This window comes from Rhinopithecus bieti, unplaced genomic scaffold, assembly GCF_001698545.2.
Source record: "Rhinopithecus bieti isolate Rb0 unplaced genomic scaffold, ASM169854v2 scaffold_6380, whole genome shotgun sequence".
Lineage (NCBI taxonomy): Eukaryota > Metazoa > Chordata > Mammalia > Primates > Cercopithecidae > Rhinopithecus > Rhinopithecus bieti.
In genome coordinates this window covers 7,020,145-7,033,795 of record NW_016806642.1, presented here as the reverse complement: position 1 = coordinate 7,033,795, position 13,651 = coordinate 7,020,145, and the positions used below count along the sequence as shown (strand labels likewise).

General features: G+C 38.5%; 1 protein-coding gene and 1 long non-coding RNA gene across 2 annotated transcripts in view; both read right to left on the bottom strand.

Annotated features, from left to right (window-relative positions):
- Window positions 1-2,515: 2,515 nt before the first annotated feature.
- Window positions 2,516-5,204, bottom strand: LOC108532906 (uncharacterized). The gene is made up of 2 exons (XR_001886582.1): window positions 5,028-5,204; window positions 2,516-2,959 (listed from the first exon to the last, which is right to left on the bottom strand). It is a non-coding gene; the product is annotated as an uncharacterized LOC108532906 (long non-coding RNA).
- A 441-nt stretch (window positions 5,205-5,645) lies between these two features.
- The window catches only part of DOCK7 (dedicator of cytokinesis 7), a 259,128-nt gene continuing 251,122 nt past the window's right edge, over window positions 5,646-13,651 (bottom strand). Inside the window, 2 exon segments of the mRNA XM_017877272.1 lie at window positions 5,646-5,904; window positions 7,991-8,158. Coding sequence (XP_017732761.1) covers window positions 5,862-5,904; window positions 7,991-8,158 — 211 coding nt within the window. The 3' untranslated portion in view covers window positions 5,646-5,861.

Sequence of the window (13,651 nt, the reverse complement as noted above, 5' to 3'; positions counted from 1 at the left end):
AGAGTTACATAATGTCTTACATTCTTCCATAGGATGATGAGATGATAATAAAATCATGGTTCTCCCCACCTTTCAGAATCACTGATGGAAATCCTTAAACAGTCCCGAGTACTACCTGTAAGTTTTGAATGGAATGGGTCTAGGATAGACACTGGGCCTCTAATACTCGAGAGACAGCCAGTGTTAAGAACTAATATAAATTCCTGATGTGGGAAAGTTACATTTTAAGAAAAATGAAGTTTGTAAGAAGGAAGTATTTAGTATCATATGAATGTTTAAGAGGAAGCCTCTGTTCTGAAGGATGTCAAAATAATTGGTTTTGCATGATAATTATAATCATACAAATCATAAAGTCTTTGATATTGTTACTGAGATTTGTGAGATTTTTGTCCAAACGCTTACATAAATATAACCTAATGAGAAGTGACCCTTCAGGGGTTCCTTATTCTCTCCTTTATACCTATCACTGTCCCCCAGAGAAGAAGGGAAAATGTCACTCTTTTGGAGGGGAGGGATTTCCATTCTTGACTCCTTACCTTTCCTTACTGTTCATTTGGCTCCTCAAATTGAGTTTCGAGGTTATATGCCCTTCTGACTCAGATTTGGTCTAACGATGTTGACTCATCTGAAAAATCTCAGTCTTTGAATTGGTGTAGATAAAAGGAATTTGAGATGATACTGCCCATTAAAGTTACATGGAGTGTGGGCTATCAACCATCACTTAGACTCTCAGAAGTAGATATTTTTTGAGTATAGTATTTTCAATATATAGTACATTGACTATAGAATGAAGGCAATACAACCAGTTTTTTTTTTCTTTTTTTTTTTGAGACGGAGTCTAGCTCTGTCGCCCAGTCTGGAGTGCAGTGGTGTGATATCGGCTCACTGCAAGCTCTGCCTCCCGGGTTCATGCCATTCTCCTGCCTCGGCCTCCCGAGTAGCTGGGACTGTAGGCTCCCGCCACCACGCCTGGCTAATTTTTCGTATTTTTAGTAGAGACAGGGTTTCACCATGTTAGCCAGGGTGGTCTCCATCTCCTGACCTTGGGATCCGCCCGCCTCGGTCTCCCAAAGTGCTGGGTTTTTGTTTTTGACTTAAGAGCCTTGCTCTGTCCAGGCTGAAGTGCAGTGGTGCAATCTTGGCTTACTGCAACCTCTGCCTTCTAGGTTCCAGTGATTCTATTGCCTCAGCCACCCAAGTAGTTTGGATTACAGGCATGCGCCACCATGCCTGGCTAATTTTTGTATTTTTAGTAGAGATGGGGTTTTGCCATATTGGCCAGGCTGTTCTCAAACTCCTGGCCTCATGATCTGCCCGCCCCTGCCTCCCAGAGGGCTGGGATTATAGGTAGGCCTGAGCCACTGCGCCAAGCCAATCTGGAGATGAAGTCTCACTGCCGTCTAGGCTAGAGTGCAGTGGCTTGATCTCCGCTCACTGCAACCTCTGCCGCCTGGGTTCAAGTGATTCTCCTGCCTCAGCCTCCCAAGTAGCTGGGATTACAGGCTCCTGCCACCGTGCCTGGCTAATTTTTGTATTTTTAGTAGAGACGGGGTTTCACCATCTTGGTCAGGCTGGTCTTGAACTGACCTCGTGATCCACCCACCTCGGCCTCCAAAAGTGTTGGGATTACAGGTGTGAGCCACTGGGCCTGGATCTGGTCAGTTCTTAAGTGATTCATGTAACTGGTCAGTAGAAGAAAAGGATTATAAATGATGCCATTTTGTAAGCTGCACTACTACCCAAAAAACATTGTTCTAAACTGTTGTGGAAATCATTACTATGCATTGTTTTGGAAAAACTTGCCAAGAAATTAAAAATGTTACTTCTCAAATTTTTTTTCTGTATGACTTTTTCATATAATTTTAGATGAATTAAAGCACCTAATATTACTTTTATATGCTTCTAAACTCTACAAGTGTTAGAAAATATGTGATTTCTCTCAAACCCCAGCTGTGTTACCTTCATGGTACTACAAGATAGCTTTAAGCAGATTCTAATTTACTGGTTTACATCGTCAAAAACTGATGGCTGGCTTTAATTTGAAACAGAGGAATCATTCATTTTAGTTGCCAAGAATCATGAAGTTCATACTACTATCATTGGTATAATAAGATTTAATCGTAAAGTCAAGCTGTTGTCACTGGTATTAGTTATCCCAGTATTTAAATTATTTTACACAAAGGTTTTACTAAGTAAAGTTCTGTAGTGCTAAATTCCTTTTTTGGGAATGTAAATGGAAAATAACTTTGAAACAGTTACCAAACTCAAATTTGGGGCTATCTATGATTATTTTGGCTAGGTTTTGAAACTAGTTCTTTTTTTTTTTTTTTTTTTTTTTTTTTTTTTTTGAGACGGGAGTCTCGCTCTGTCGCCGGAGCTGGAGTGCAGTGGCCGGCTCCCGGCTCTCAGCTCACTGCAAGCTCCGCCTCCCGGGGAACTAGTTCTTGAGTCAACCCTTTAGTTGTTCTCTGCAGTTGTCAATAAATAAAAATTTTGAAGTCCCACTCAGTAAAACTAGTGTAAACATTCACATATTTAATAGTACCTTTAAAATAAGCATTACTACATTTAAAATGGTTCCAAAATGAATCTATAAATGGTAATATAAATTAAAAAATACGAACTTAAAGTAAATACATTTAACGTTAGCTATGGTATAAATAATGGTAAATGTATAGTGTACCTTTGAGTCATTAAAATGTCTTAAAAGACAACAGCTTGTTACCAGAACATTAAGAAACCATAGCCATGATTCTCAAGCGTTAACAATCTACATGTGATATTTTCTTGGCCACTGCATTCTTCAATGAATAATAATTTCCAGAATTCCATTCCATGTTGTTTTCCAATAGATCTTTTCAAACTCGATGTTGAATACATGGCTCTTTGCAGATGAACAAAACAAGTGCATTCAGTTTAGAGATCCATTTTGCGAAGGCTCATTCGACTGAAGGAATCTCTGGGGAAAAAAATGAGAGGACATAGTTACAAGAAAACAATTTTGCATATACCTTTAAAATGTCTTACATGCTTTTTTCTGCCAGTTACCTCAAAGTTTTGCCACCATTTCTTGCTAACTTCCAAGTTGGATACTCATCCTACATACTCTGCCTTACATATTTTGGCTTACAGATTTAGCTATAGAGTGTATTACAGTCACCACTTACTGGTCTTTTGTATTCTTTTGTCCAGTTGATGCTGCAGATATTGTAATAAACAAGACAAGGACTTAAGGGATAATGGGAGAGATTTCAGGAAAAGATTTGGGGTTTTACATGGCAAAAGGCAGGTGTTTATTAAATTTTAAGTCTCAAACCAGCTGTTCTCAAACTTTGTCTCAGGTCCTTTTACACTCTTCAAAATTATTGAGAACCCAGGAATCTTTTATGTGGGCTATATATGGATGTTTATCATATTAGAAATTAAAACTAAGAACATCTTAAGTTATTATTAAAATAACCCATTACATGTATACTATAAATAGCATTGCTTATTAATGATTTGCAAGAAGCTTTAGGAGAGTGGTACTCATGTAAGAGTGTGGCTTAATGCCTATGGTCTCACATCTGCCTCTATAGTCAATCTTTTCCAATGTCACATCTCAATCTGTAGAAATCTCCACTGTACCCTCACAAGAGAATAAGTGAGAAAAGGCTAATATTTGGCATTAATATGAAATTAGTTTTGACTTAGGGAAATTCCTGAAAGGGTCTTAGGGACTCCCCTCTCATGGGTCCAGGATCCCTACTGCAAATATTCCTGATTTTGTAAACCAGCAAAATTAAAATTCAAACGCTAAAGAAAATTTAAAACTTAAATTCTAATAAAGAGTGAAGGGAAAATACTCTTGGAATACTCTTAACATATTTTCTATTATCAGTTGGTTTCTTTTGCTTATCCTTCCAGCCATTAAGGTTAAGCCATGAGGCTTAATATCTCCAGGAAAGGAAAAGGCCAAGTACAAAGATCAATCACAATGGCTTCAAATCTCAAAGCTTACTTTGAAGGGAAACAGCAGTCTTGAAAGCTAGATACTGTTCATCAAGAAAAGTTTTTTTCTAAATTCCACAAAACTGCCTACAGATATTAAGAACTAAAGCTTGGAGGATTGGCCAAAAGTAGATCACAGAGGAAGGCAAAACTCGGATATTGTAAGGCAAAGTTTTGGTCAGGAAGAATACAGTCTTTCCATGGAAAGGAATTTCCATGGAGATCTGAAGGAACTGAGATGAGGATTAGGCCTATTTCAGGGACCCAGCACCCTGGCTTTCTGGGATCTCTGACCTGGTGGGCTTAAGACTGGGAGAGGGGAGTGGAAGCAGCAAGAAGGAAAACTTCCAAAAGACTGAAGGGGAAACCAAAAGTGGAGAAGACTAGTATGTTTCCCATTGGTAATTTTGAGAGGAAACCATCTTCAATACTTGTATGTAAATTTGATTTCACAATGCAAGAAAGTTTGCAGTTGTGTCCTTTCCAGAATTCCGGTGCTATAAAGTGAAATGTCAGGCACTGTCCTAGGAACTTCACATCTGTAATGTCATTTAATCTCCACAATAGCCTCTTTAAGTTCTGTCTCATTATACAGAGAAGAAATCTAAAAAAATTATCTGCTTAAATAACAGAACTAGGATTTAGTTGTAGAAAATCCAAGTTAATGACAGGACTTCGTGTGGTGTCCCGGTTAATATGAGTACCAACTTTTGATTCTCAAGTTATTTACCTTGTAGAATGATTGTAGATGATACAGGTTGAATATCCCTAATCCAAAATTCTGAAATGTTCCAATATCAGAAACTTTTAAGCACTGACATGATGCTCAAAGGAAATGCTCACTGGAGCATTTCAGATTTTGGATTAGGGATACTCAACCAGTAAGTGTAACACGAATATTCCAAAATCTGAAACCGCAAACACTTCTGGTCCCAAGCTTTTGGATAACAGATGCTCAAGCTGTAAAAGACTTATACTAGTTGAACATGTTAGGTTTCAGAGGAAAGAATATCTAAAACCACTTAAAATAAGCATACCTGTGGCAGGTGACAGGCAATACTGCCTTGTATAACTGAGGGATCTTTCTGTTGATCAGTGGCTGTAGGGCCTCTTTAAGGCGATGATAATTTCTCTCCAGTTCCCTTTGATACTCCTTTTGATCCGGCCCAATTAAGCTCTTATTTTTTCTTAAGGCATCTTCACACCTAGGAAAACAGGATGTTATCAAGAAATTACTTCTGGCATAGTTTGTGTGTTTAATGCCATACACATACACATATATATGTGGGCTTAATGACACACAACATACATATGTGGGCCTAATACACACACACACACACACACACACACACACACACACACACACACACAAAATATAGGCCAGGCATGGTGGCTCGCGGCTGTAATCCCAGCACTTTGGGAGGTCAAGGCAGGAGCACCACTTACGCCCAGGAGTTCTGAGACCAACCTGGACAACATGGCAAAACCTCGCCTCTACAAAAAAATGCAAAACTTAGCCAGGCATGGTAGTGCACTCTTGTAGTCCCAGCTATTTATGAGGCTGAGGTGGGAGGACGCTTGAGCCCAGGAAGTGGAGAGTACAGTGAGCTGAGATTGTACCACTGCACTCCAGCCTGGGCAACAGAGTGGGACTNGTCTTAAAAGACAACAGCTTGTTACCAGAACATTAAGAAACCATAGCCATGATTCTCAAGCGTTAACAATCTACATGTGATATTTTCTTGGCCACTGCATTCTTCAATGAATAATAATTTCCAGAATTCCATTCCATGTTGTTTTCCAATAGATCTTTTCAAACTCGATGTTGAATACATGGCTCTTTGCAGATGAACAAAACAAGTGCATTCAGTTTAGAGATCCATTTTGCGAAGGCTCATTCGACTGAAGGAATCTCTGGGGAAAAAAATGAGAGGACATAGTTACAAGAAAACAATTTTTGCATATACCTTTAAAATGTCTTACATGCTTTTTTCTGCCAGTTACCTCAAAGTTTTGCCACCATTTCTTGCTAACTTCCAAGTTGGATACTCATCCTACATACTCTGCCTTACATATTTTGGCTTACAGATTTAGCTATAGAGTGTATTACAGTCACCACTTACTGGTCTTTTGTATTCTTTTGTCCAGTTGATGCTGCAGATATTGTAATAAACAAGACAAGGACTTAAGGGATAATGGGAGAGATTTCAGGAAAAGATTTGGGGTTTTTACATGGCAAAAGGCAGGTGTTTATTAAATTTTAAGTCTCAAACCAGCTGTTCTCAAACTTTGTCTCAGGTCCTTTTTACACTCTTCAAAATTATTGAGAACCCAGGAATCTTTTATGTGGGCTATATATGGATGTTTATCATATTAGAAATTAAAACTAAGAACATCTTAAGTTATTATTAAAATAACCCATTACATGTATACTATAAATAGCATTGCTTATTAATGATTTGCAAGAAGCTTTAGGAGAGTGGTACTCATGTAAGAGTGTGGCTTAATGCCTATGGTCTCACATCTGCCTCTATAGTCAATCTTTTCCAATGTCACATCTCAATCTGTAGAAATCTCCACTGTACCCTCACAAGAGAATAAGTGAGAAAAGGCTAATATTTGGCATTAATATGAAATTAGTTTTGACTTAGGGAAATTCCTGAAAGGGTCTTAGGGACTCCCCTCTCATGGGTCCAGGATCCCTACTGCAAATATTCCTGATTTTGTAAACCAGCAAAATTAAAAATTCAAACGCTAAAGAAAAATTTAAAACTTAAATTCTAATAAAGAGTGAAGGGAAAAATACTCTTGGAATACTCTTAACATATTTTCTATTATCAGTTGGTTTCTTTTGCTTATCCTTCCAGCCATTAAGGTTAAGCCATGAGGCTTAATATCTCCAGGAAAGGAAAAGGCCAAGTACAAAGATCAATCACAATGGCTTCAAATCTCAAAGCTTACTTTGAAGGGAAACAGCAGTCTTGAAAGCTAGATACTGTTCATCAAGAAAAAGTTTTTTTCTAAATTCCACAAAACTGCCTACAGATATTAAGAACTAAAGCTTGGAGGATTGGCCAAAAAGTAGATCACAGAGGAAGGCAAAACTCGGATATTGTAAGGCAAAGTTTTGGTCAGGAAGAATACAGTCTTTCCATGGAAAGGAATTTCCATGGAGATCTGAAGGAACTGAGATGAGGATTAGGCCTATTTCAGGGACCCAGCACCCTGGCTTTCTGGGATCTCTGACCTGGTGGGCTTAAGACTGGGAGAGGGGGAGTGGAAGCAGCAAGAAGGAAAAACTTCCAAAAAGACTGAAGGGGAAACCAAAAGTGGAGAAGACTAGTATGTTTCCCATTGGTAATTTTGAGAGGAAACCATCTTCAATACTTGTATGTAAATTTGATTTCACAATGCAAGAAAGTTTGCAGTTGTGTCCTTTCCAGAATTCCGGTGCTATAAAGTGAAATGTCAGGCACTGTCCTAGGAACTTCACATCTGTAATGTCATTTAATCTCCACAATAGCCTCTTTAAGTTCTGTCTCATTATACAGAGAAGAAATCTAAAAAAATTATCTGCTTAAATAACAGAACTAGGATTTAGTTGTAGAAAAATCCAAGTTAATGACAGGACTTCGTGTGGTGTCCCGGTTAATATGAGTACCAACTTTTTGATTCTCAAGTTATTTACCTTGTAGAATGATTGTAGATGATACAGGTTGAATATCCCTAATCCAAAATTCTGAAATGTTCCAATATCAGAAACTTTTTAAGCACTGACATGATGCTCAAAGGAAATGCTCACTGGAGCATTTCAGATTTTTGGATTAGGGATACTCAACCAGTAAGTGTAACACGAATATTCCAAAATCTGAAACCGCAAACACTTCTGGTCCCAAGCTTTTTGGATAACAGATGCTCAAGCTGTAAAAAGACTTATACTAGTTGAACATGTTAGGTTTCAGAGGAAAGAATATCTAAAACCACTTAAAAATAAGCATACCTGTGGCAGGTGACAGGCAATACTGCCTTGTATAACTGAGGGATCTTTCTGTTGATCAGTGGCTGTAGGGCCTCTTTAAGGCGATGATAATTTCTCTCCAGTTCCCTTTGATACTCCTTTTGATCCGGCCCAATTAAGCTCTTATTTTTTCTTAAGGCATCTTCACACCTAGGAAAAACAGGATGTTATCAAGAAATTACTTCTGGCATAGTTTGTGTGTTTAATGCCATACACATACACATATATATGTGGGCTTAATGACACACAACATACATATGTGGGCCTAATACACACACACACACACACACACACACACACACACACACACACACACAAAATATAGGCCAGGCATGGTGGCTCGCGGCTGTAATCCCAGCACTTTGGGAGGTCAAGGCAGGAGCACCACTTAAGCCCAGGAGTTCTGAGACCAACCTGGACAACATGGCAAAACCTCGCCTCTACAAAAAAATGCAAAACTTAGCCAGGCATGGTAGTGCACTCTTGTAGTCCCAGCTATTTATGAGGCTGAGGTGGGAGGACGCTTGAGCCCAGGAAGTGGAGAGTACAGTGAGCTGAGATTGTACCACTGCACTCCAGCCTGGGCAACAGAGTGGGACTCTCTCAAACTGTGTGTGTGTGTGTGTGTGTGTGTGTGCGCGCGCGCTGAGATTGTACCACTGCACTCCAGCCTGGGCAACATAGTGGGACTGTCTCAAACGTGTGTGAGTGTGCCAAGATTGCACAACTGCACTCCAGCCTGGGCAACAGAGTGGGACTGTCTCAAACAAACGTGTGTGTGTGTGTGTGTGTGTGTATTTGCCATGATGAGGACATTTAGTTTTTTAGCTGAATGTTAAATAATCATCTTTTGTTTTAGGTTTAAGGCAGGGAACAGATAATCAACTGAGTTCTTTTAAAATCTATTAAACATTTACTTCCAGTATCATTAAATTGAAAATTATCTGAAGGCATTTTTTTCACACCACCACTTGACTAGAAGCTCTTTCAGGGATGTAATCATGCTCATTTATGTGGCACCAATGTCATCTGGCACAGTGCTTTGCCTGTGTTCAAATATTTCTTAACTGAATAGATTTTTTTTTTTTTTGAGATGGAGTCTCACTCTGTAGCCCAGGCTGCAGTACAGTGGCACGATCTTGGCTCACTGCAACCTCTGCCTCCCGGGTTCAAGTGATTCTCCTACCTCAACCTCCTGAGTAACAGGGATTACAGGCACCCGTCACCACACCTGGCTAATGTTCCTTATTTTTAGTGGAAACAGGGTTTCACCATCTTAGCCAAGGTGGTCTCAAACTCCTGACCTCATGATCCACCTGCCTTGGCCTCCCTAAGTGCTAGGATTACAGGTGTGAGCCACCGTGCCCGGCCAAATGAATAGATTTTGATGACAGTCCTTTATCCAAGTTATTCAAATATTTGAGAGAAGTATCTGGACCCTGACAATGAAGGAAAGGATATTTACAAATAATATATTTCTATATATTTGTGGAATGCAACTAAAGTGATGCTTAGTATAAGCCTCAAATGCTTATATTAGAAGTCTAAAACTGAAGAGCTAAGCAACTTAAAGTATTAGGAAGGAAATAAAATTTTAAAATATATTAGAGTATCAAAAATTGCAAAAGTTGGTTCTTTGAAAAAACTAAAAAAAAAAAAAAAAACAGTCTAAGCTCTGGCAAGATTAAATGAAAAAGGTCAAATATCCCCTAACAGAAATTTAAAATGTAACATAAAGTTAAATACAGCAGAAGTTTTAAAAGGCACAGAGGATATAATGTACTTTTTTTTTTTTTTTGAGACAAGAGTGGCTGCTCTGTCACCCAGGCTGAAGTGCAGTAGCATGATCTCTGCTCACTCCAACTTCTGCCTCCTGGGTTCAAGTGATTCTTGTACTTAGCCACCTGAGTAGCTGGGACAACAGGCTCATGTCACCACACCCAGCTAGTTTTTGTATATTTAGTAGAGACGGATTTTCTCCATCTTGGCCAAGCAGGTCTTGAACTTCTGGCCTCAAGTGATCTGCCTACCTCAGCCATCAAAAGTGTTGGAATTACAGGCAGTGAGCCGCCACGGCCAGCCAATAAACTGTACAATTTAATACAAAAAAAGCCCCCTGAATTTATATTAATTGATATTAATAGATTAATGTAGATTTTTTGCTAAATTATTAATCATCTGTTAATCTAGATTAATATTTTAGCAAAACACAATGAAGCAAATGTCAACAATCTTAAAATAAATTGAAACAACTGTCACAAATCTATCTACAAAGAAAACACTAAATTCTACTAAACATTCTAGGGACCAATAACCCGAATGTAACAACATTATTCCAGAGTATATAAAAAAACGATTCCAGAGTATAGGGGAAAAGAACTATTCTTGAGGGGAGTTCCCAACTCATATTTCAAGGCTGGGATACCAAAACCTACGGGAGACTATAAGAAAAACACTGTAATCCAACCTCACCTATAAAAATAATTGCAGAACTTCCAAACAAAACGCAGTTGGCCCTCCCTATCTGTGGGTTCTGCATGCATGAATTAGACCAACCATGGATTGAAATAATAATTTTAAAAAACTGTGTTGAACATGTACAGACTTTTATCTTGTCATTATTTCCTAAACAATACAGTATTAACTATTTACATTATATATTAGGTATTTTAAGTAGTCTAAAAATGATTTAAAGTATACAGGAGGATGTACATAGGTTATATACAAATACACCATTTTATATAACATATTAAGCTCGTCTTCGAATTTGGTATCCACAGAAGGCATACTACTGGACAATTTTAGTTGGAAACTTGTGCCAGTGTATTGAACACACACCCCCCCAATTATTTTTATTTTTATTTATTTATTTATTTATTTGAGATGGAGTCTTGCTCTGTCACCCAGGCTGGAGTGCAGTGGCGTGATCTCAGCCCCGGGTTCACGCCATTCTCCTGCCTCAGCCTCCCCAGCAGGTGGGGCTACAGGCGCATGCTGCCACACCTGGCTAATTTTTTTGTATTTTTAGTAGAGACAGGGTTTCACCGTGTTAGCCAGGATGGTCCTTGATCTCCTGACCTCGTGATCTGCCTGCCTCGGCCTCCCAAAGTGCTGGCATTACAGACGTGAATTTTTTTTGAGACACGGTCTTGCTCTTTTGCCCAGGCTGAAGTGCAGTGGCGCAATCTCAGCTCACTGCAGCTTTGATCTCCTGGGCTCAAGGGATCCTCCCACCTTAGCCTCCTAGTTAGCTGAGACTACAGACATGCACCATCATGCCCAGCTAATTTCTGTAGTTTGAGCAGAGATAGGGTTTTGTCATGTTGCCCAGGCTGGTCTCAAACTTCTGAGCTCAAGCGATCTGCCTGCCTCAGCCTCCCAAAGTGCTGGGATTTATAGGCATAAGGTATCACACTGACCACGTTTTTTAATCCCTGGAATAAAAGAAAAGTTGGGTTATAAAATCACTAAGTTTTTAGATTAAAAGATTAAAGGAGATGCAGAATAAAAGCACTTGATAACAAACTTGTAAAACCTGTCATATTAAAACTCTGCATAACTACAAATAGGTGGGTAGTCCTTTAACCTAATTAAAAATCTACAAAAAACCTGTAGCAAACACTCAGTGAAAACCCTTTTAGAGAAGGAACAAGAAAATGATGTCCTCTCTATTCCTAGTCAACACAGTACTGGACGTCCTAATTATCATTATAAGACAAGAAAAAGATTCTACGGATAAATTATTAGAATTAATAAATCTGGTAAAATTCTCATGTAAAAGTAATATATAAAGTCTGGTAAAATTCTCATGTAAAAGTAATATATAAAGTCAACGCAGCTGGTCTCTCACTCCTGGGCACAGAGGCTCACACCTGCAATCCCAGCACTTTGGCAGGCTGAGACCAGAGGACTGTTGGAGCCCAGGAGTGAGAGACCAGCCTGGGCAACATAGTGAGACCCTGTCACTACAAAGTAGTGGAAATCCCAACACCTTGGGAGGCTGAGGTGGGCAGATCACCTGAGGTCAGGAGTTTGAGACCAGCCTGACCAAGATGGAGAAACTGCATCTCTACTAAAAATACAAAATTGGCCAGGAGTGGTGGCACATGCCTGTAATCCCAGCTACTTGGAAGGCTGAGGTAGAATTGCTTGAACCTGGGAGGTGGAGGTTGCTGTGAGCTGAGATCGCGCCATTGCACTCCAGCCTGGGCAACAAGAGCAAAATTCGTCTCAAAAAAAAAAAAAAAATTAATAAAATAATAAAAGCATTACATACTAAAGAATAAATTTAAAAATGTACAAGACCTCTACACAAAAAATTTAAATAGTATTAAGAAAACACTTAAAAGACCTAAGTAAATGGAAGAATATACCATATTCATGGACTGATGTCAATTCTCTTCCAACTGATCTATAAATTCAGGTTATTTTGTGGGTGTATGGAATGACAAATTGATTCTAAAATTTAAAATTTATATAAAAATGAAAACAGCCAAAAACAGTCCTTCAACAAAACAAGGTTGAGAGCCCTGCTACATGGCAAAGCTTATTATAAAGTGGCAGTAGTTGCCATAGAGAGCATGACATTAGCTGAAAGAGAGATAAATAGACTACTGTAGGAGAATAAAGATCCCATAAAAATATGCACATAAACATGGGTGCTTAATTTATAATAGTGATGACACCGCAAACCAGAAAGAAAGAAATGTGTAATAGTGATGACACTGCAAACCAGATTTCACCACAAACCTGTGAAAGTCTGCTTTTTAAATACATGGTTATGAGTCAACTGGATATCCTTAAGGGGGAGAAAAAAACCTAAACCATATCTCATAACATATTCAACAAATGGCACTGAGATCATTATCTGTTATCAGTATGGACAAAAATCAAACTGATCCTTACCTTGAACCACACACAAAAATCAATTGCAAATGGATTTTTTTTTTTTTTTTTAAGAGAGAGAGTCTCACTATGTAGACTTGAACTTCTGGCCTCAAGCCATCATTTTACTTCGGCCTCCTGTGTAGCTGGGACTACAGGCACTCACCACAGCACCCGGCTCTTGCAGGCACATCTTTTTTAAAGTAAAAAAAGCTTTTTTTTTTTTTTTTTTTTTTGCCTCTCCCACTCTTTGTTTAACATATACTGATAAAGGAAAAGATTGAATCATTTAACTACATTCAATTTAAGAACTTATGTTTGTAGGAGAAAAATGACAAGTCTCAAATTCAGAGGAGATATTTGTGATATTAACAAATGATAAAGCATCCAGAACACACAAATACCCTTAGAAATCAGTAAGGAAAAGAATCCAATAGGAAAATGGCAAAAGACTTGAATATATAACTTTACAGAGGAGGGAAGAGAAATGGCTAACAGACACATGAACAGATATTCAACCTCTTTGGTAATCAGGGAAATGCAAATTTAATCCACGACTACCTATCATTTCACATCCACTAGTTGGTAAAAGTTACAATGTTAGATAATATCAAGTATTGGTGAGGATATATAGTAATAGGAAATCAAATGCTACTAATGGGAATGTAAATTTGGTTTACACACTTTTGAAAAAATTGTGGCATCGTCTGATTGAGGATGAACCTATGAACCAACAACATTATTCTTTTTTTTTTTTTT